The 21352-nt window shown below is 34.2% G+C and overlaps 2 protein-coding genes across 2 annotated transcripts; both read left to right on the top strand.

Moving 5' to 3' along the window:
• Positions 1–4294: 4294 nt before the first annotated feature.
• LOC115955040 (3-phosphoshikimate 1-carboxyvinyltransferase 2) lies at positions 4295–10788 on the top strand. Its single transcript, XM_031073074.1, has 8 exons — positions 4295–4870; positions 6760–7004; positions 7345–7498; positions 8322–8536; positions 8609–8726; positions 9375–9585; positions 10198–10259; positions 10368–10788. The coding sequence occupies exons 1-8, from the start codon at positions 4532–4534 to the stop codon at positions 10584–10586; spliced, it is 1563 nt and encodes a 520-aa protein (XP_030928934.1). The 5' UTR covers positions 4295–4531; the 3' UTR covers positions 10587–10788.
• A 5108-nt stretch (positions 10789–15896) lies between these two features.
• LOC115957430 (UDP-glucuronate 4-epimerase 3) lies at positions 15897–18103 on the top strand. The gene has a single exon (XM_031075668.1). It carries the CDS (start codon positions 16439–16441, stop codon positions 17753–17755), a length of 1317 nt encoding a protein of 438 aa, XP_030931528.1. The 5' UTR covers positions 15897–16438; the 3' UTR covers positions 17756–18103.
• The last annotated feature ends 3249 nt before the right edge of the window (positions 18104–21352 follow it).

The raw sequence follows: 21352 nt of genomic DNA, 5'->3' as shown, positions 1-21352 counted from the left end.
TAGAGGGAACATTGGTTGATTTTAAAGTTTAGGGAAAGAATTGAAGTGAAGCCAATAATTAAAGGGGGACTACAATTAACCCATTAAAAAAAAAAAATCAATGTTCTATTTTGCACATTAAAATATGAATAGTGGACTGAGATTCGGTGCAATAGTTATTGCACTATACAATTATAATTTCAAGGGTTTAAAAAAAAATCACTTTCAATGTCAGTAACGGGTTTAAATTTATTTTTTAATATTTTAACCTTTAACCTTTTTAAGTTTTCTCTTTCACATCAAGGTGATAATTGAACAGTACAATAACATTAAATCCAAATAAAATTTTTTGGACATATAGAGGGGAGTTGTTTTATTATTACTTGGCATGTGCTCTGAGTTAAACTGGGTTTTGGTCAAATTCTTTCCTTTAAAAACAAGTACACAATAAAATTTAATTAGAGAATTTAAAGTACAATACCTAAAGACCCATGCCCAATTTTCATTTATTTTTTCATTGAGTAATGTCATAATATAAACTTTTTCATAACTTATCTTACAATTTGGTGAGATGTCAAGTTGTGAGTAACATAACATTACGTTTCTACAATCTCACATCATTTTTATTATGACCAATCATAACATGTCACCTTAACAATTTAGAGAAAGGTAAAAGCTTTTATGTCACTGACAGTATTTTTTATTAGCATTTTTTTGCACTCATCTAAGAAAAATTAACCTATAATCATTCCTATTAAATTTGACATTTCCCCCAAATTAAAACCAGGACTATTTAATTTATAATAAAAAAATCCAGTGAAGTGGGATAAGTCATGATGGGAATGGCTCATCTCTATTTAATCATGAGTCTTGAATCTTGATCATGTTACCTGTCCCTGTGGTGGGACAAGCAAAGATGGTCTCTGACTCTGAATCTCTGAATGTTATGAATTCCAACCAAATAGTGAGAGCAAATAATGGAAAATGGTAGGTGGTAGGCTCTGATGCTTTGTAATATACTAATACCCAATTTCTTGTATATTGTTATAGCTTAATGGGGAAAGAAGAATTATTCATACAAATCAAAGAGTACACTTAGGAACTATTTAGATACTACTTATTTTGCTGAAATTGAAAACTTATTACTGAAAGTACTGTAGATAAAAGTAAAAGTTAGTTAAAATAGTACAATGAGACACATGAATAGTGTCAAAAAGTGCAGTGAGACCCATAGATAATAGCAAAAATAAGCTGAATAGTGAAATAATTTATAATTTTAATTCACATCCAAACACACACTTACGAGTGTTTGGATTACGTTTGCGTTTTCATACAGACGTGTTTTTGCCTTTTTTTTTCTTTTTCTTTTTTAAACCAGTGCCTATTGCGCTGTTCATGGGACATGAACAGTGCAAATAGGCAAATGAACAATATTTTTGGTGTGAACAGTAATCCGAAAATTATTTTTTTTATTGTTTTCTGTTTTCAGCAAAATAATCGATATCCAAACCCACACTTACTTTTTTTTTTTTTTTTTTTAAACCAAGATTGATGACACAAGTATCGTTCTCTTATTAACACGTGTCCAACGATTATTTAATATTTAATTTTATTTATTTTTTATGAGAACATTGAATTTTCTTTAAACATAATGATTTTCATGATTTTTTATTATTATATAAAATCGGGCAATTCAACATATAATTAGTTCGAAATACGCATGACTGGAAAGATTTTGGTAGTTACTTGCAAGTGGTTGTAAAAGTATATTAAAATGTTTTCAAGATTTCATAAATTAAATTAACACAACTGGTATTTTAGAGACACAATTAGACTCTAACACATAAGTTATGGACAAAATTAATACATTGTACTTTAAAAGACCAAGCTTTTGTCTAATTACCGAGCAAGTTGTGTTGGCACAAACTTTTTTTGTAAAGCTTCAAAGACCAAGTAATTCAGTGAATTTGTATAAACCTATGTTTTCGACTATTCCACTTCCTACTTATGAGAAATCTTGAAAACTTTATAAGTTTGATGTTTCTTCCCAAAAAATAATAAGTTTATATAAACTTACTTTTTTGATCATTTCACTTTTTTACTCCCAATGATATAAAAATGAGGGAAATTAAAATTTTTTTATCGTCCCACTTTTCTATCCTCTCATTATTTTCCATCCTCCAATTTTTTCACCCCTCCAACCAAAGGGACCCTTAAAGATAGTGCAAAATAAGCTACTCTTTGAATCATCAAATGAAGCATCATTGGGTCTGTATACAATAGTTTTCAATAGTTTATTTGCATAATATTTGTAAGGGCACTTTTTGCAACCCAAGCCCAATGTGTGCGGGATCTTGGCCCAGTGAGCGCAGTACAATAAATTTATAAAGAGTGGGTTAAAAAACTAGGCTCTAATGAGTTAAACAATGGCTAATGTCGAATTAGATGACAATCAAACACAAGTAAGAGGTGCTGATATGAATGAGCTTATAATCCGAGGAGGTCTCTTTTATATAAATCAATAATAGTTGAGTATAAATACAATTTAGGTTGCTATAGTGTTCTCTCACTCCCCCCTTTTCTCATGGGAGGTCTCTTACATTATATAGCTCCCTTTGGACCATCTTGATTCTACACTTGTCGATCATTTGAGCCCTTACTTGAGTACTTGTCCCATCAGATACTCTCTTTGACTTTCTGTGAGTTGAGATTGCTAAGGCAGCACTGTTCAGAGGTCTTCTCCACATAAATGCGGTCAGAAGAGTAGCTATAGTGCATTTAATGCGATGGTAACAGATTTCCCTTAGATATTTTTGAGTTCTCATCACTCTGGTACGTTTATGATGCACGTCCCTGTCACTGGAGCTTTTTAGAAGGTTACCTTAATTATTAGGATACATATTGGAGTCGTTCCCAGTTTATCCGAGGAGATGTTCCTCCTCGGACCACCTTTCACTCATTCCTTACTTATAAGGCTTAAGACTGGAGTCACCCATAACTATTTATTCCTCCTCGGACCATTTGTGTCCTCGGACCAAGCGTAAGGCCCAACATACACTTTAGGCCCTTAACCCTACAATATTTATTAAAAATATATAATTTTTCGTAATTTTTTATGTTAAATGTATAATAAAAATCTAAAAAATAGTTTATTTATTTTTTAAATAGTTGTATTGATTGTTAAAAAAATTCAGAAAGGCAAGAGGAAGCAACTAAAATGGCTTCTCAAACGTTATCATAGGAATATCCTACTAGTTAGATCTGGGGCTTACAAGCAAAACACTTCGATTGCGAAATTCAAACTTGGATCTTCATCCCAAACCACCTTAAGTAAGTCCAATAATCACTAGTACACCACCACCCTTGGTGGTACATCCTGATCTCATATTCAAGGCTTTTCAAACTGACATGCCAATTATTCATTGGTTTAATTAGGGGTGTGCAGAAAACCCACCGACGTGCCAAACCCGATCCGTCGGGTTGGGTTGGGTTACAATTTTTTTATATTTTATAGTGGGTCGGGTTGGATTTGGGTCATAAAATTACAAACCCGCAAAACCCAACCCGACCCACCCATATTTAATATATATTTAAAATATTTTTATATATTTAATATTTTTTTTAAACCAGCTCTAGGGCACTTATATATATATTTTTAAATATATATTATATATAATAATTTTTTTAAAAAAAAACTAGCTATAGAGCAGCACTTCCTTGGTTCTTCTTACTAATACTAATTTAATATATATATAATATTATATAATTAATAAATTTTTTAAAATAACCAGCTCTTCTTATCTTATATAAAATCCAATTAGTTCAAACAAACTCTAGTAAATTACTATTGTTGTTTAGTCATTAGTGTTGTTTGATACTAATCTTTGAGTTTTTTTAATATATTAATATTTATATTTTTTCTACCCAATTTAATAATAATAATAATAATAATAATAATAATAAATTTGTCAAACCTATAGGTTCAACCCTACCCATATGGGTTAGGTTGGACTTAAGTGATGAGTTGGGTTAGATTGAATTTTTTTTTACCTACCATAGTGGATTGGATAAAAAAATCCCTTCAACCCAACCCGACCCATATATACCCTAGGTTTAATTTTGAGATTTGAGATTTCATCGGTGTTGGTTATTTAATTGATTTATTAATTTCTTACTTTCTAAAATTTCTTATAAGTTGGAAGTTGGGTCCCATTAAGGGGGGTTGGTGAGAGAGAGTGACACTGCAAATTGGAGCCACCCCCACCCCTACCAACCTCAACCTGTACAGTTTCCAACAACCCCCCCCCACTTTTTAACAACAACCACATTTGTACAACATTTCAATCGCAACGTACAAGCGCTCATAGCACAAAACAAAACAAAGTACATTACTCAAATTTTCTGGTAGCAGTGGCTTTTTGGTTTGGTGAACTCTCCCCTCACATAGTCAGTCCAATTCAACAAACACCCATTGCGCCAAAACCAAAACCCATTTGAGAAATAGAGAGTTTAAGAGAGAGAAAGCTTTAGTTTTAGAGAGAGAAAGAGAAAAATGGCTCAAGTGAGCAAATTCTGTAGTGGTGCTCAAAACACCCAAATCTTTCACAGCAATCCCAAAACCCAAAAACCCAAATCTCTGAGTTCACTCTCTTTTAGGTCACAGTTTTTGGGCTCATCAAAGTCTTTGACTTTGAATCACAAGCATGTGGGCGTGGTGGGTAGCGATAAAGTTGGTACATTTAGGGTTTATGCTTCAGTTGCCACAGCTGAGAAGCCATCAACGGTACCGGAGATCGTGTTGCAACCCATCAAAGATATCTCCGGCACCATCACGTTGCCGGGGTCCAAGTCACTGTCTAATCGGATTCTGCTTCTGGCTGCTCTATCTGAGGTATATTCAATGTTTGGTTGTTGAGAAAGTGTAGGAAAATGCAGGAAATTATAATCTATTTTTTCTGTTTTCCGTAGGGTAAATTGCATGACTGGTCCCTCAAATATGGGGTCAATTCAGTTTTGTAACAATTTAGTACCTTTGTTTATTTTCCGCCCATTTCTTACTTGCATTTTTAGTCCCTAAAATATGGGGTTGGTTTGATTTTGGTCTCAGCATTCTGGTAGTCACTTAACGGAAAAATTGATGGAGGGACTAAATTGTTACATTTAGAAAATTTGAAGGACTAGGATCAGACATTTTTAATTTGAGGGACCTAAGGAGAATGCAGTTTTATGGGCAGGAAGTAATTAAGCACTGTTACAGAGAAGCAAGCAAGTGTGCTGATGCACTTGCAAGAAGGGGTGTAAGACAGTCCCAAGATTTTGTTGTTTTTGATTCCCCCTCTGCCCTACTGTTAATATTTAGACTTTATGGGAATGTAATATGACACACACAATGTGTCTTGTAATCAAACTCTTTAGTTTTTAATGCTAGCCTTTGTTACCAAAAAATTAAGAAGATGATTTTTGGTACTTGGGTTATACACTTTTATGGAGTTGTTGAGAGGGGGAATAGCATGTGTTGTTTGCTTTGTATCTGGGCTGTGCTTGAAATTAAATAATTCTCTGTTTGGATATGGAAAGGAGTGAGGGAAAGATGAGAGAGTTATGGAGGGTTTTTTTTGGTTAAATTCTTAATATTTAGGCTGGGCTTAGTTTATGAGAAATGGGGAAAGAGAATATGTAGCTTAATTTTTGGAATTGATGGTTCCAGAGGAGTGTAGATCATTTTAGCTTTGCTAACCAAATTATTGTAGTTGTAGCCTGTGATGTGTGTTCATTATTAAAATTAAATTGATTATCTGTTTGCTTGCTGAGAAGAGTCATTAAAAAGAAAGAAATATAGGAGATTGGCTTTGATGAGTTTGATATAGATGTGTATTGGTGTGTCTCTCTTTTTGAATTATGATTTCTACTTTAAATTTTGAAAAAAAAATAAAACTCTGATTCAAGTTCTTAATGTAGTTATTTTCCATCTTCAATGGTGAGTTCACCTTGTCGTTTTAGAACTCAAAAAATTTGATGTGCTTAGTTTTAAGTTTATGGCATATCCTTTGGACCAATGACATATGCTTCCCGTGTGAACAATAGATGAAGGGTAAGCTCATGGTTTCAGTTTCATATGGATATGTGAATTGTATATGACTATCAAAAAGAGGAGATATAAATTATTATCCCAAAAGTTTGATAGTGATTATGAATCAAAGTATGATCCCTCAAGATTTTTTTTTATGATTCTCCATGGATTGAATATGTATTGAAGGTCTCTTAGGTTGGTTTGAACCCTCTGTGATATGATGAATTTGGTTGAGGGCTGTTGATGAGGGGTTTGCCATGAACATTGGCTAAGAGCAGTTAGTGGGAAAGGAAGCATACTTATGGGAAGATAAGGGTCATAGTGTTTTGGAGGGTGGTTTATAACTGTTTTTCTTCAAGTACAGCTTTCTAAATTCTTCTATTTTCTAGGAACATCTTTTTCAAGCAGTCCATTTTCAATTCTATTCCAAACAGCCACTTAATGTGCCTCCCCTCATTCCTTTTCCTTAAAAAAATTGGTTTATATCCTTCTTTGTTTTCCCCAGATATAGGAACATGGCATGAAATGTCCTTTGAACTCTGAAGTAGTGTTCGTTTAGATCATTTACTTCTGTCTGTTTAGGTGAAAAAGAAACGCATTAGATATAGAAATTGATTGTAAATTACGAACTTGTTTAGCTTTTATTCATAAATCATAATCAAGTGCAATCATTTGGCATACATTAATTTTTGTTTTTATTTATTGTTTAGGGAACAACTGTTGTAGACAACTTGTTGGATAGTGAAGATATTCATTACATGCTTGGTGCATTGAAAACCCTAGGACTACATGTGGAAGAAGACAAGGCAATAAAAAGAGCAATTGTGGAAGGCTGTGGTGGTCTCTTTCCAGTGGGTAAAGAATCAAGGGATGAAGTTCAACTTTTCCTTGGAAATGCCGGAACAGCAATGCGGCCATTGACAGCTGCAGTTACCGCTGCTGGTGGAAATTCAAGGTCTGTCTGAATTATGAAATTCCTGCCCCACTAGAAGGAATGCTGTGATATTACAAAATAGGACTCTTATCTTTATACTACACTGTTTTTTGTTCCTCTTTAGCCTTGATATTCAGATTGAGTCCAAGTCCAAGATATGTTCGATTGGCACTTTCTTCTACCATAATATTGGGATGGAGGGTGAGGTCACGGGTTCAAGACCCAATGAGTGTGTGTGTGTGTGTTTGTGTAACTTACCAATTAAAAAAAAGGATATTTAGACAAGAAATGGTCTTTTGTCTCGATTACTGTTATACTTCCTTCACTTACTGACCGTTTCATACCATTCATTATATTTCAGCTACATACTTGATGGGGTGCCCCGAATGAGAGAGAGACCAATTGGGGATTTAGTTGATGGTCTTAAGCAGCTTGGTGCAGATGCCGATTGTTTTCTTGGCACAAAATGTCCTCCTGTGCGTGTGTTTGGAAAGGGGGGTCTTCCTGGGGGTAAGGTGAGGTTCTGCATTATCTTTTTGCACGAGTGTTCTGTATAATGTGGTTTGATTTGAGTTTCCCATTCCCTTTTTTCCCTCTCTTTGTGAGATATTTGAGAAGACAACACCATGTCCTTTTTTTGCATTGATATCTTTGCGTTTGAGAAGATATAACATTGAGAAGCAATAAATTTAATGTGATGAATGTGATGCAATTCTGAGTTCAGAAAGATTAAGTCTGCATAACTACGCTGGGATTTCAACTAGTGATTTTACCTTTTGTATAGAGGAATGAATAATTGGGTTTGTAACCTGGCAAGTGAGTTGGGGCATAATTCTTCTTGGAGAGCTTTCTGAGTGAAGTCTTTCCTCCCTTGAAGTTGACAATTCATTTGTTTGATTTTAAGCTGTTGGACATCTAATGTTCATATTTAGCAATTTTAAAAGAATCTTCCAGGATTTAAGGAAATTTTAAGTGTATGGATTATGGATTTCAATTCTCAAGTGTCAAATATGTTTGCTTCAGTTACATTCCATCAATGTAATAATTTACAAATCGCAATTGCTGTGGAAAACATTTGGGATGAAATAAATTAGGCAAAAGTATTCTTTTCATTCTTGAAATGTAGTACATGTTCTATTTTTATTTTTATTTTTTTTATTTTTTTATTGGTACATGTTCTATTTTCATTCCTGAAAAAATTAAAATGTCTCTCATTTCATCCTTCCTTCCACTTTCATTAAGTTTTTTGTCAGCATGTCTAACAGATTACTTTGTTTTGGTGTTGTGTGCAAAGATTAAGCCAACATGATCCTTCATGCTTTGTGTCTTTGTTTGCAGGTGAAGCTCTCTGGGTCAATTAGTAGTCAATACTTGACTGCTTTGGTCATGGCTGCTCCTCTGGCTCTTGGAGATGTTGAAATTGAAATCATTGACAAATTGATTTCCGTTCCTTATGTCGAGATGACTTTGAAGCTGATGGAACGCTTTGGGATCTCTGTGGAACACAATGATAGTTGGGATCGGTTCTTGATCCGTGGAGGTCAAAAGTACAAGTAGGTTTCTTTAACATATAGTTCCAGCACATTGTGAAATGAGGTTTTACTGAGAATAGTAATATATTTTAGGTCTCCTGGAAATGCTTATGTCGAAGGTGATGCTTCAAGTGCTAGTTACTTCTTAGCTGGTGCAGCAGTCACCGGTGGGACAGTTACCGTTGAAGGCTGTGGGACAAGCAGTTTGCAGGTAAATCACAGATGCCAATATTTAGTGCTTAATTTGGCTCGTGTGAATCTGCTGAACAGTTTTGAGCCAAATCCTGGAGTTAGCTAAAATGTGCTGTTTGACGAGTATGTGTATTATTGGGTAGTTGATCTAGTACATGCCATTGTTTTAGCTGATCTTTTCAGATGATCAACCACTCTGTGATTGAGACATGGCTCTGACTCCCATATCACAGATGCCAATATTTAGTGCTTAATTTGGGCTCATGTGAACCTGCTGAACAGTTTTGAGCCAAATCCTGGAGTTAGCTAAAATGTGCTGTTTGATGAGTATGTGTATTATTGGGTAGTTGATCTAGTAAATGCATTGTGTTTAGCTGATCTTTTCAGATGATCAAGCACTCTGTGACTGAGACATGGCTCTGACTCCCATGGCCATTAAGGGCCAGGAGTGGGGAATCCTAGACAATTGGCAAAAGCCTGATTTAGTAATATCACTTAAGTGAAGAAATGCAATGTTGCTTGTAAAGCTCTTACTGATTCATAATGTCTCCCAGATTTAATACCACAACCTTGATTACTTTGACTACTCTGTGCTGCATGTCTATTTATATTTCACATGCATGGATCAAATCAACTAACATTTTACCATATTTTTTCGTTTATCAAGGGAGACGTAAAATTTGCAGAAGTTCTTGAGAAGATGGGTGCTAAAGTTACCTGGACAGAGACTAGTGTCACAGTCACTGGACCACCTCGAGATTCTTCCAAAAGAAAACACTTGCGAGCTATTGATGTCAACATGAACAAAATGCCAGATGTTGCAATGACTCTTGCTGTAGTTGCCCTTTTCGCTGATGGACCAACTGCTATAAGAGACGGTATGGTGGTTTTTTTTTTTTTATGGAACACCAAAAGTAAAAAAATAAAAATTTAGCCTTCTGGTTGTTAAAGTGGTAATGAAGGTAAATGCATAGAACCTTGGATTTTCCCATTACCCTGTACTTCATGAATTTCACAGGGAACATCAACAATGAATCTGTGACCAGCATTTGGGGTTCCATTTAGTCTTTTCCAATGTGGAAAATAGGTGTATAATTTAGGCCCTTCTATTGTAGAAAATGGCTGTGAAGTTGAGTACTTATTGAGATTAGTGGAACTCCTAATTTCTTGGACCTTGTGTCATAAACCTGATGCAGGCACATTGATAATGACAGATGGCCACCATATGGTGGGCCCTCACCTTTAAATCTAACAAATTGATCTATTCATTTATGGAAACTTCACATAAAAAAGGGGGCAAGTCTAGAGAACAATGGACTCTTTGCTTGTAGTAGGTAGAAGTTATGAACTATTTCTTATTCTGCTGAAGCCAGAATTTGATATTATATAATCATCTGAGAAAGCTAGTGCATCATAAGAAACTGTATAATTTGGATGTATGGCTGATACCAAACACATCCCTTAATCTCTTGGTTTCCCTATTTTTCTAGTGGCAAGTTGGAGGGTGAAAGAGACGGAACGGATGATTGCCATTTGCACAGAACTCAGGAAGGTAAGTTCATGTGGCTTTGTGTAAATTTGAAAATCCCTCTGCTTTCTTTGTCCTGTTCTTTTATTTTTCTAGTATTATTTTCACTAACATATGGGCTTCATATTTCAGCTTGGAGCAACAGTTGAAGAAGGGCCGGATTATTGTTTGATCACTCCACCGGAAAATCTCAATGTGACAGCTATCGACACATACGATGATCACAGAATGGCCATGGCATTCTCACTTGCTGCCTGTGGAGATGTTCCTGTCACCATCAAGGACCCTGGTTGCACCCGGAAAACATTCCCGGACTACTTTGAAGTCCTCCAGAGGTTTACAAAGCATTGAACAGGCCATTTACATATAAATGTGTGAAAGATAAGATCCATGTGACCTGTCACCGCAACCAAAGCGGCAGGTAGCCAGGCCACACTTTTTTTTTTTCTTTCTATATTGCCTTAGTTTTTTATTATATGTAATTGCAAGTTGAGCTTATTGGTTGTAAGACTGTAATTTATTTTCTACTCAATGCAGTCTCATCTCTCTCTGGGGCAAACCTTCACATGATTCTTCTTATTATCTTTTGCATTTTTCTTTTGTTCCTTGTTATCAAGGCAAGAGATCAAACAGGGGCCATATATTTTAGCATCAATGCCAGAACCTATGGCTTTTACTTCAATTAAGGCATCAGCCTCACTAGATTCGCCTCCTACTATGAGCTGTTTCCCTTTCGATGGCAACATCCTTAATGTTGGGATGCACTGTCAAGAAAACTTCATTATTTTTCCCTTGAAAACACAGCACAACCTCTATAATTTCACTTAAAATCAGATACTAAAGTGGGGGTTAATCATGTAGACTTAATAAGGCAAGACGTCAATTTCTCTGCCTCCAAATTAATAAGAAGCTTAGCTAGCGGCAATTGGGGAGAAACAGTTTTTCTCTGGGGGCGAAAATAGGAAAGAACAATTGAAAAATGAATCGTGAGATTAGGACATTTATTTGCATGGCAACTTCTTATTCACGTGTATGTGCCTCATCACTCTCATAATAGGCAAGTTATACATAGTTATGAGATGAGACTTGCGTGTTATGAGAGAGATGATATTTATTCTAGATGCATAAGATAATTACTAGTATGTATGAAATAATTATAGAATGCTGTCTATATTTGTTAATTCCTCATGGATAAACTAAATTTTGTAACATTTATCTATGTAAAAGGGTAATTTTATCCCATACTAAAAACTATGGCTGCTTAGACTTCATTGTGGACATATGGTGAGCGTTTGGGGTGGGCGTCTGGGCGTCTGCGTTTTTTCATTTGCGTCTTCTGACTTTTTTTTTTTTTTTTTTTTCCAGCCGCACTATTTGACCAAATCAACCGTGAACAGTATATCCGTGCACTGTTTACGGACCTACAAATTTCACTTTTTAATAATTTTTTCATTAAAAATGGGTCTCACGGCACTATTCACACATTTAAAAATTATTTTGCTACAGTGTTTTCAATTTCAACAAAAATAAGCTCAATCCAAACGGACCCATAATATTATCATATGAGACTAAACGTGGAAGCGTGTGATATTCCTTCTTTATTTTGTATATTTAAATATAGTATAACACATGCAGTTATATAAAATCAATTATTAGACAGGTCCAGCTTACATTAACTCGTAAGCCAAGGACCTTTTCTTTTTATCTTTTTGTTGAACCTACAACTTTAAGGACCATTTTAATAAAGAAAAAGACGTGTGTACTTGTATTTACTCAGATCAGATTGCACATGGGGACGGTGGTAGCCGTGGATAAATTTAATTTTCCATTTGTTTGTTCTTGTATCCATTCACTCTAAAAACGAAATGGTCCAAAATGAACAACGAAGTAATCGATGACTGGGATTTGGAGACTCAAAAAGGAAATCTGAGACTATCATAATGTGTTAGATTTTTTTTTTTTTGATTTGTTTTTACGTGTTCAAATCATATTCCTGTTACACTAGTTTTATAAGTTTTTTTTAGTAATAAAATTTGTAGTACTTTTATATTTTTCACATAATTTTTTGTAATTTCATTTTATTACATGTCTTCATTCTAATACATATGCTTTTTAATTTGGGTTTTATAGTTTAAACTTACAAATAGTACTAAACCATATTAGTTTATAGGGTCTTGTTAACGTGTACCCTTAAGACAATTATTAATAAACAATTTAAAGAAAATTTTGATACAACTTTTATGTAAAATATAAAAAACCGTCAATTTTTTTTTTCTTTTTCCATAACAGCTTAGAAATTTTTTAGAAATTAAAATAAAAAACCGTATTTCAGTTTAGAATTTTTTTTTCTTGGGGAATGAAGTTAAAAAAAATTATAATAGACTTTTAGATTGAACAAAATTTAAATTTTTTTATAATTTAAGTGATAAATTTTTATATAAATTAAACTATTGTTAATTTTATCCCTTAATTGGAGGAAATATATTCTAACAATTAATTTAAAAAATTAATTTAATAATTAATGAGAGTAGTAGTTTTTTAGGGAAAAATTGAGAGAGAAAGAGAGAGTATCATACAAATATATCAACTCTTATGAATCTATAGGACATGTATATCCTACCAATACAAATACATATGCCTAAGTTGCAACTTGAAAAAAATAATAAACAAAAGCATGGGGTGCAAAAGAGATTCTAAGAAAAGACCATTGGTGAATATATATAAATTTTGAAATTTCGATAATAGATTTTTAGTTGGAATAGGATTTAAATTTCTGAAACTTAAATGTATGTTGCACGTTTTGTTAAAACATTTATTGTTACTTTATCTAAAGAAATTGATAAGAACAAATAAGTCATTTTCTCTATCAACTAAAACTTAGATGCATGAGGCATGTTTTGTTAAAAAAAATTTGTTATTTTATCTAAAAAAATTGATAAGAACTAATAAGTAAAGCCATTTGACGCAACCATAATTTATAAAAAATTGTTGTAATTTAGTGAAGTCACTTGGCTTACATAATATATGATATGATATGATATGTTATGACATGCATTCATTCTAATGCATATGCTTTTTAATTTGGGTTTTATAGTTACAACTTGAGAGTACCTTAGTTAGAATTCAACATGTTTTTGGATAAAGCAACCCAACCTAACCCTAATAAAAGAATTGGTTAAATTAGGTTGTATCTTCTTTAAATAAATCATAACTAAGTTAGGTAACTTATTTTCTATAAATTCTGCAATTCAAGTTTTTGTTTATTAATACTTATTAATTAAATATAAATAAATTTTGCTGATTTTTTTTTTTTTTTTCCGTGTAATGACTGGTCAACTCTACCAAAGGTAAAATACTAAAATGAAGGAAGTTGTCATCATTATGGTTAACTCTCTTGACTTCCTCATGGTCAAGATCACCAGATCTTACTATAGGTATGTTCTTTGTGAGGTAAAAATACCTTTGATCCATCACATATTTGGCTCTATACTAACTAGGGGTGTTATATAGTGTTACATTAATGATGGGCATGTTGTAGGGATTAGAGAATGTGGGACACGAAATTCAATTTCTCACTTTCTTCAACATCACTCTTCCTTCATTTTTGAGCCACGCAATTAACTTACCTAAGAAGAAAACGTTTTTTGGGACATCAAAAAACCATAAAGATGAAGAAGAAAACATTGTGTAGACTTTGTGATTCTAGTATAATCTCCACATACACCTACCCACATGGTGCCTTTGCTACCTTTTGCTTTCATCACAAGTTTATTTTCCAATTCTAGTAACTGACTTTAAATGTGAATCCTCTCTCTCTCTCACCCACACACATGAGACTGTCTCCTAGAACAATGACTCCCACCTCTTTCTCTCTCTCTCTATGACACACACAAACAGACAATCAAACAAGAGAAAAAACCCAAAAAAAGAAGAAGAAAAAAAATAGCCATAGTGTTTGTAGTTTTGTTCCAATGGAAATAATTTGGATGGTATTATTGGCTGCCTAAGGTTGAAAAGGATAAAACCAAAAATGCCTTTCAACAGAATGAGAAGGCTTGCCCCCATCATAAGCTATAAGGCTACATCAATTCTCTATAAATCATTGAAACTATCCATTTCATAACAGGTTTGCTTTGGGTCTAATGTTTCAATGCAATGGATGCAACACGTATTCTTAAAGAGAAATGTTATACTCGCAACATTTTTCATAACACTTAAACCTATTATTGAAATTACTATTTTGCTTACTAATAGTAATTTGTAACAATCTATCACTTATAATTTGTTGTGAAAGTGTTATGAAAATGTTGTGAATATAATATTTCTCATTCTTAAATGATCACATATTTGTCCCATATCCCATCTAACAAAAAGCCTATTCCATTGCGGTGTTGATTTATTTTCTTTTCTTCTTTTTAACAAATTAATGTTGAAAATGAAATTGAAAAGTTTAAATTATATATATATATATATATATATGACCTATTTGGAGAACCTCACTTTGATAATTTGGACTTCCTGTCAATATTTAGAATATATATATTTAAAAAATATCTGTTTTTTCTTCCAATCAAATCAATCAATTAGTATTGATATAGGATATTAACAAAGATTATTTAGACCTTTTTGGATATACATCACTGTCAATTTTTTTAAAGATTTTTTCTCATCTTCTCGTGTACGTATGTTAAAATACTTAGTATTCTAAAAAAAAAAAAAAAAGACTGATATAAAAGCAAACAAATGGCCTAATAAGAATAAATATTTTGGTCTATCACCATCAAATGTGCTTGATTGGATAGGATTTTTTGAACATAATTAGTCTCAATCACTATCTACACAAAATATTATCCAAACATAAAGACTACCCCTAACAATTCCGAAAAAAAAAAAAATGCATAAACAAAAAAATTAAAGATGAGAAAACCAAAACTTAGGACTCCTGGTATTCGCTTGTAAAATAAAAAAGAAAAAGAAAAAGAAATTAATTTATATTTTAAATTTTTGTTCCACGTATTTTTTGGAAGAATGAAATCTATGAATAGACTTTGATTTCTTTTTATTTTTTTATAATCTTTGTATAATGAGTGGTATTATAGTGTGACCAGTAAATATAAATTTTTTTTTTTTTAATTTGTCATATAATATCAATATGTTCATATGGGGGTATTCATTATTATTCAGCGTATACCGTGCGGAAGATACTAATATGATGTTGAAGTTTTCCGTTTCAAATTGATAGTAATTAAAAATTTAAAGGGCAGAAGACAGATTAGCATTTCTTTTTTTGATGGACTACAGATTAGCATTTCTTGGTACTGTAAGATCTCCACGTTTGAATTTCTCACTAAAACCAATACTAAATTTAGATGCATCACGATCAAAGGGGCACCACCATTTCAAAAAAAAGAAAATCCTTATTTTAGGTACTAATCGTTGCAGTATTTACAAAATTAAGTTAATTATATCAAATAAACAAATCGAAATCCACTGAAAAAACAACAAAAAAAATTTGAGAAAGTCTCAAATCCCTTACCTGTCTAAGACTACTTTCCAACGGTAAAGGAAAAACCTGGAAAACCCATTTCATAATTAGCCTCAACAAATCTCACTCTCACGCTATCCTCAAATCCCAAATTTAAAGGACTAATCTTAACACCCTGAAATGAAGAACTCCCAACAAAATTTCCTTGAATTTAGGGATATATGGGAAATGTATATATGAATTTAGAGGACCTAAATTCACCCAAAATTCAAGGCCATCCTAGCCAATCATACAAACATCTTCCAGTTTAACAAGTTTGACTCTCCCACTTGCCATTTCTTCTTCATCATCCATAAATTCTCTTTCTCTCTCTCTCGCTCTTTCTCTTCCTCTTCTTCACAAATTATATTAACAACCCATCTCATTAACTTTGATCCACCTCAATGACCCCATTACTCAAACTTTGATCTTTTTTGTTTTGTTTTGTTTTTGCCACACATTACATAAAACCCAAAACAAAAACAAAAGCAAAAACAAAAACAGAAACACAGAAAACCAACAACAACAATAAAATCCATTCCTCCAAGAAACCAGAAAGATTCTCTGTACAACAACATGAAAAAGAGATAAAACAAAAGAAAAAAGAAAAAAAGGAAACACCTTTATCTTCAACAAGACCAAGAGAAAAATAGAATCCCACATATTTCCACAAACCCTAATGTCACAGCAGAAACCAATGTCCCACATGGATGACAATGACATTCCTTCAACACCAGGAAAGTTCAAATCTTCATACATTCACAGACTCCGCTACAACTTCTCGCTCACAAAGGTCACACTTTGGGCCTTAGTTTTCTTCGGCTTAATCTTCCTCTCCGTCTTTTTCCGATCTCCGTCTTCGTCCAAATCCGATGACCCAACTCGCCGAGCTCTCGGAACTAACAATTGGGGAGGACCCACTTGGGAAAAACGGGTCCGGACCTCCGCCCGGGTCCGTTCCGGCAAAGGTAGCATGTCCGTGCTCGTTACCGGAGCTGCCGGGTTCGTAGGAACCCATGTCTCCGCCGCGCTGAAGCGGCGCGGGGACGGCGTGGTGGGCATCGACAATTTCAATGACTACTATGACCCAACGTTGAAGCGATCAAGGCAAGCGCTTTTGGAGCGTTCGGGAGTTTTCATTGTAGAAGGAGATATCAATGACATGACGCTTTTGAAGAAGCTTTTTGAGCTCGTGACTTTTACCCATGTGTTGCATTTGGCAGCTCAAGCTGGAGTGAGGTATGCTATGGAAAATCCTCTATCTTATGTGCATAGTAATCTTGCTGGTTTTGTTAGCTTGTTAGAAGTTTGTAAATCTGTGAATCCACAACCTGCAATTGTGTGGGCTTCGTCTAGTTCGGTTTATGGACTTAATACTAAGGTACCCTTTTCGGAAAAAGATCGAACAGACCAGCCTGCTAGTTTGTATGCTGCTACTAAGAAAGCTGGTGAAGAAATTGCACATACTTATAATCATATTTATGGTCTTTCGCTAACTGGGTTGAGGTTTTTCACGGTTTATGGTCCGTGGGGGCGGCCTGATATGGCTTATTTCTTTTTCACAAAGGCTATATTGAAAGGGAAGGCGATTTCGATCTTTGAAGGGCCTAATCATGGCACGGTTGCTAGGGATTTTACCTACATTGATGATATTGTGAAGGGGTGCTTGGGGTCATTGGATACCGCGGAGAAGAGTACTGGGAGTGGTGGGAAGAAGAAGGGGCCAGCCCAATTGCGAGTTTTCAATCTGGGGAATACGTCACCTGTTCCGGTTACAAATCTTGTGGGTATTTTGGAGAAGCTTTTGAAGGTGAAGGCCAAGAAGAATGTAATGCAGTTGCCACGAAATGGGGATGTTCCGTATACCCACGCGAATATCAGCTATGCTCAGAGGGAGTTTGGGTATAAGCCCACCACAGATCTGGAGACAGGTTTAAAGAAGTTTGTTAAGTGGTACCTCAATTACTATTCTGCTGGGAAGAAGTCTTCTGGGTAACATATTCGTTTGATTGTGTGGTAGAGTCTTTTGAATTCTGTTTATTATGATCCTTAAGATTGTTTTTTTGATCTTTTTATGTTCGTTGCACGATTATCTTCTCTTCGTATATCTTAATGATGCCATATAAGGAGGAACTTTGTGTCCTACATTGAAGAAGTTTTGTGGATGCTGGGCACCCACTCCGAAGCTGTATCAAACAAAACCAGAACATCTTTTTCTTTCTCTGGAATGTAATTGTTGTAGTTTCGGCCTTGTAGAATTCACAACTAATAGAGCGCATATGCTGATTGGTGGACATGTATCATTGTAATGCAATTTAATAAAACTCACACGACAGTTTGGTTCTTCCTTTTTCGTTACTAAATGAATCAACTTATATGTAATGCATAATTTATTGCTCATAAAGAGGCTAATTTTATTCATGATGTTCACAATTTTACCTTGTATGGCTAATGTTTTGATGGTGACTGTTTTTGTAGTGTACTTTTACCTTTCAGAACCAACCTATTTTTGACAAGCTGTAAATATCCATACCACATCACTTTTTTTTATTTTTATTTTTATTTTAGAGTAAATAACAAATCTTCTTCTGTGTTGCATTTAACTAGCTACAATAGTCATTATTTCTCTATGGGCAATGTGGTATTAGACTTTCAAGTTACATCTTCTAGTGGAGGTTTTGTGTGTTTGTATCCCTACAGCGTGATTGTTTAATTGTGAAGAACTCATATATTAGAGATGAAGTTCTTTTTAAGCTGAGTTGGGAATTGAGGGGAAGCTTATTCTTTTAAAGGAAACAATGAATACATATAGTTGCAGACGTGGCTGTAGTTGGAATTATTATCATCTCCTAAGTTTAGGCACTGTGAAATGACAAATAGATGGTTTTACTTGCAGATTTTTCTCTTTAAAATTTTCATCCGTGGTGTATTTGGTCTTTTAATGCCTTTTCTTCATTAGGAATTCTTAGTTTGGTGCACTTTCAATGTAATACCTGTTTCTCCTTTCAATAAGCATTGCTTTAATGTTCAGAAAATTTGAGTTCTTCACCGAACAATGCATTTCAAGGCCAACTATTTTATCTTGGTCATTATGAGCCTGAAGTCAAGGGGAGAATTGTTGGGGTGAGATATGTTGCTCCTTATCTAGTTGATGTCTTCATGCCAGTGTTGATGCACTTTAAGGTGCGTTTTTCTCTTTTTGATGCTAGTCCCCTATATATTCATGGTCATGTCTTCGATTTTGAAAGATCTTGAAACCAATAGCATCATTTTTTGTATTATCAGCACCATTAGTATTGTTGTCATCCCTGCTGAGCCAGCATATTTATGACTGTTTGAAAAGACTTTCTATTCATAGAAGTCATAGAAATTTTGGTTTACAGCCTACAATGCCTTGTAGGATTTGTCCAGTTGCCAAAATAGGTAAGTTCCGTAGTTCACATAAATTTATATATATATATATAGAGAGAGAGAGAGAGAGACAAACCTTCTTGGAGGAGTTGCTCTGTCATTAGATTTTCAGTTGAACTCTGAACTGCAGAATCCCAAACTTCCAAAGAAATATCACATTGATGATTTGAAGGTGGATCATAGATTTTGCTGCCTTCAAAGTTGGTTGAGACTTGAGAGTAACCAATATAAACGTTATTTACATTTTTGTGTAGGAATGTCATCCTCCTCTTATCAAAGAAACTTTGTTTTACTTATATAGAAAGATAATAATAATGAGAGGTAAAACATAGGCTTGTCTAATTTAAATCAGATGAAGTATTGGGTATATCTACACATCATGCTTTTGAAGTTTGTGGGGGATTGGGAGTGTTCCCACTTCCCACTGTCTAACTGAAGTTAAAATGGTGGTTTCTGGAAAAGATGTTTCTCTGTGATTAACTTGGATATATGTAAAAATCATAAGATAGTTCCTTTTTGTTATCAGAAGATAAGATTTGATGTGCTCTCCTTTCCTAGAAATGTGATTTATAAATTCAACTCTTAGGAGTTAGTCCATGTCTTCCCAGTCCTTGCTAATCATATGTTATCAGAAGAAAATCTTGAGCTTTGTTTTATTTTTTGATACCAATCTATCATTTTCTTCACCAAAAAGAACAATTGCTCGATGAACTATAATTTCTTACACCACCTCCTTTAATTTTTCCAGTCTAATATATGAAAATAGTTCTTCCTTGGGTAGTCTGCTGCAAAGATGATCAAACTCATCTAGACTTAATAGACTAGTCTGGGGCTGGAAAGGGTTTCAAGTGATTTGGCTAGTCTCTTTATTCTTGTGATATATTGTTGCTCTTGTCATTTTTGTCACTCTGGCTTATTTCATTTTATCATTGGATTATTCTTTTCCCTGGCATAATACTTTCCACATTCACTATGGCTTTTAAAAATAAAATAAAATTTGAGGGTGGAAGCTTCCTTTAATCTGTTATAAATTGATAAAAGTTATTACACTGACGCATGGTTGTCTGCAGGTATAAAGTGGCACCATATAGATCATGTTACTTTGATGGCGGTGGTCAATGTCCTATTGCTACTTCTCCAGATTGCAATTTAGCATTTCTTCCATGCTATAGTGTACGTTTGTTTACACTTTTAGGTACCGATGGGGTATCGATTTATGTGTCCACGTTTTTCAGCAAAACGCGTTTCAGGCCTCTTTTTTTTTTTTACTAGCGCCTATTGCATCCATGAATAGTGCAAATAGGCATATCTACCGTAACCCTTTGGTGAATAGTAAATTTATTATTATTATTTTATTGTTTTCAATTTTCAACAAAATAAGCGGTATCCAAATACATCGAAGTTTGGTAAATTATTGCCATCATGGGTTCGCGTGTTATCAAAAAGCAACTTTTTCAAATATGAAGGACTATCGCGTTTTGAAAACGGACCTTGTGGATCTACTTTGCCAAAAACATAAATAAGTTTGAAATGTGACCGTTGGTCATTTTCAACATTGGTGCCGTTTGGATTCAGCGTTTTCTGCTGAATCCAAAGCTGCATTTTTCCACTTTTTTTTTTTCCTCACTTCATGCGTTCCAAGGGACAACTAGCACTGTAGCAGCACTGTTTATCACTGTTCACGCACTAAAAAATATTTAAAATGGGTCCCACGATATTATTCACATATTTAAAAATTATTTTGCTACAATACTTTCAGTTTTCAGTTTTTAGTTTTCAGTTTCAGCAACAATAAGTTCAATCCAAACGGATCCATTATCCCTAAACTACCCTTATTTTTATTTTGAAATCCCAATTTTACCAAGATCACTATAAAAAAATACCGTCATGTAGGAGAAGAATTTCTCTACACTCTATATGCTCCCTCCTCGTCAATTGGAAGAAGCCAAAAGAAGAATTGCACCATGCAGATAGTAGTGGTTCTTATTTCTTTCCTTTCCTCCAACTTCTAACCAACCAAACAAATTGCAAAATTCTAAATCAAATGTGCAATTTTCAACTCCAACATAAACCCACTGTTGTTGCAGGCTTCTTCTTCTACTGCGTAATTCTTCTTCTGCCGTTGCGGCTTCTTCTTCTCTCATTTTTTTTGTGTGTAATATATTTCTTTCTTCTTGTCTTT

This window comes from Quercus lobata, chromosome 8, assembly GCF_001633185.2.
Source record: "Quercus lobata isolate SW786 chromosome 8, ValleyOak3.0 Primary Assembly, whole genome shotgun sequence".
In the NCBI taxonomy this organism is placed as follows: Eukaryota; Viridiplantae; Streptophyta; class Magnoliopsida; order Fagales; family Fagaceae; genus Quercus; species Quercus lobata.
The sequence above is the reverse complement of the archived record's forward strand: the minus strand, read 5'-3'. Positions and strand labels throughout refer to the sequence as shown.

Excerpts from the sequence above, each read along its gene's own strand:
- LOC115955040 (XM_031073074.1), top strand. The coding sequence starts at position 4,532 with ATGGCTCAAGTGAGCAAATTCTGTAGTGGTGCTCAAAACACCCAAATC. Across the intron at positions 7,005-7,344 it reads GCTGCTGGTGGAAATTCAAG|CTACATACTTGATGGGGTGC; the intron begins GTCTGTCTGAAT and ends ATTATATTTCAG. Across the intron at positions 8,727-9,374 it reads GTGGGACAAGCAGTTTGCAG|GGAGACGTAAAATTTGCAGA; the intron begins GTAAATCACAGA and ends TCGTTTATCAAG.
- LOC115957430 (XM_031075668.1), top strand. The coding sequence starts at position 16,439 with ATGTCACAGCAGAAACCAATGTCCCACATGGATGACAATGACATTCCT.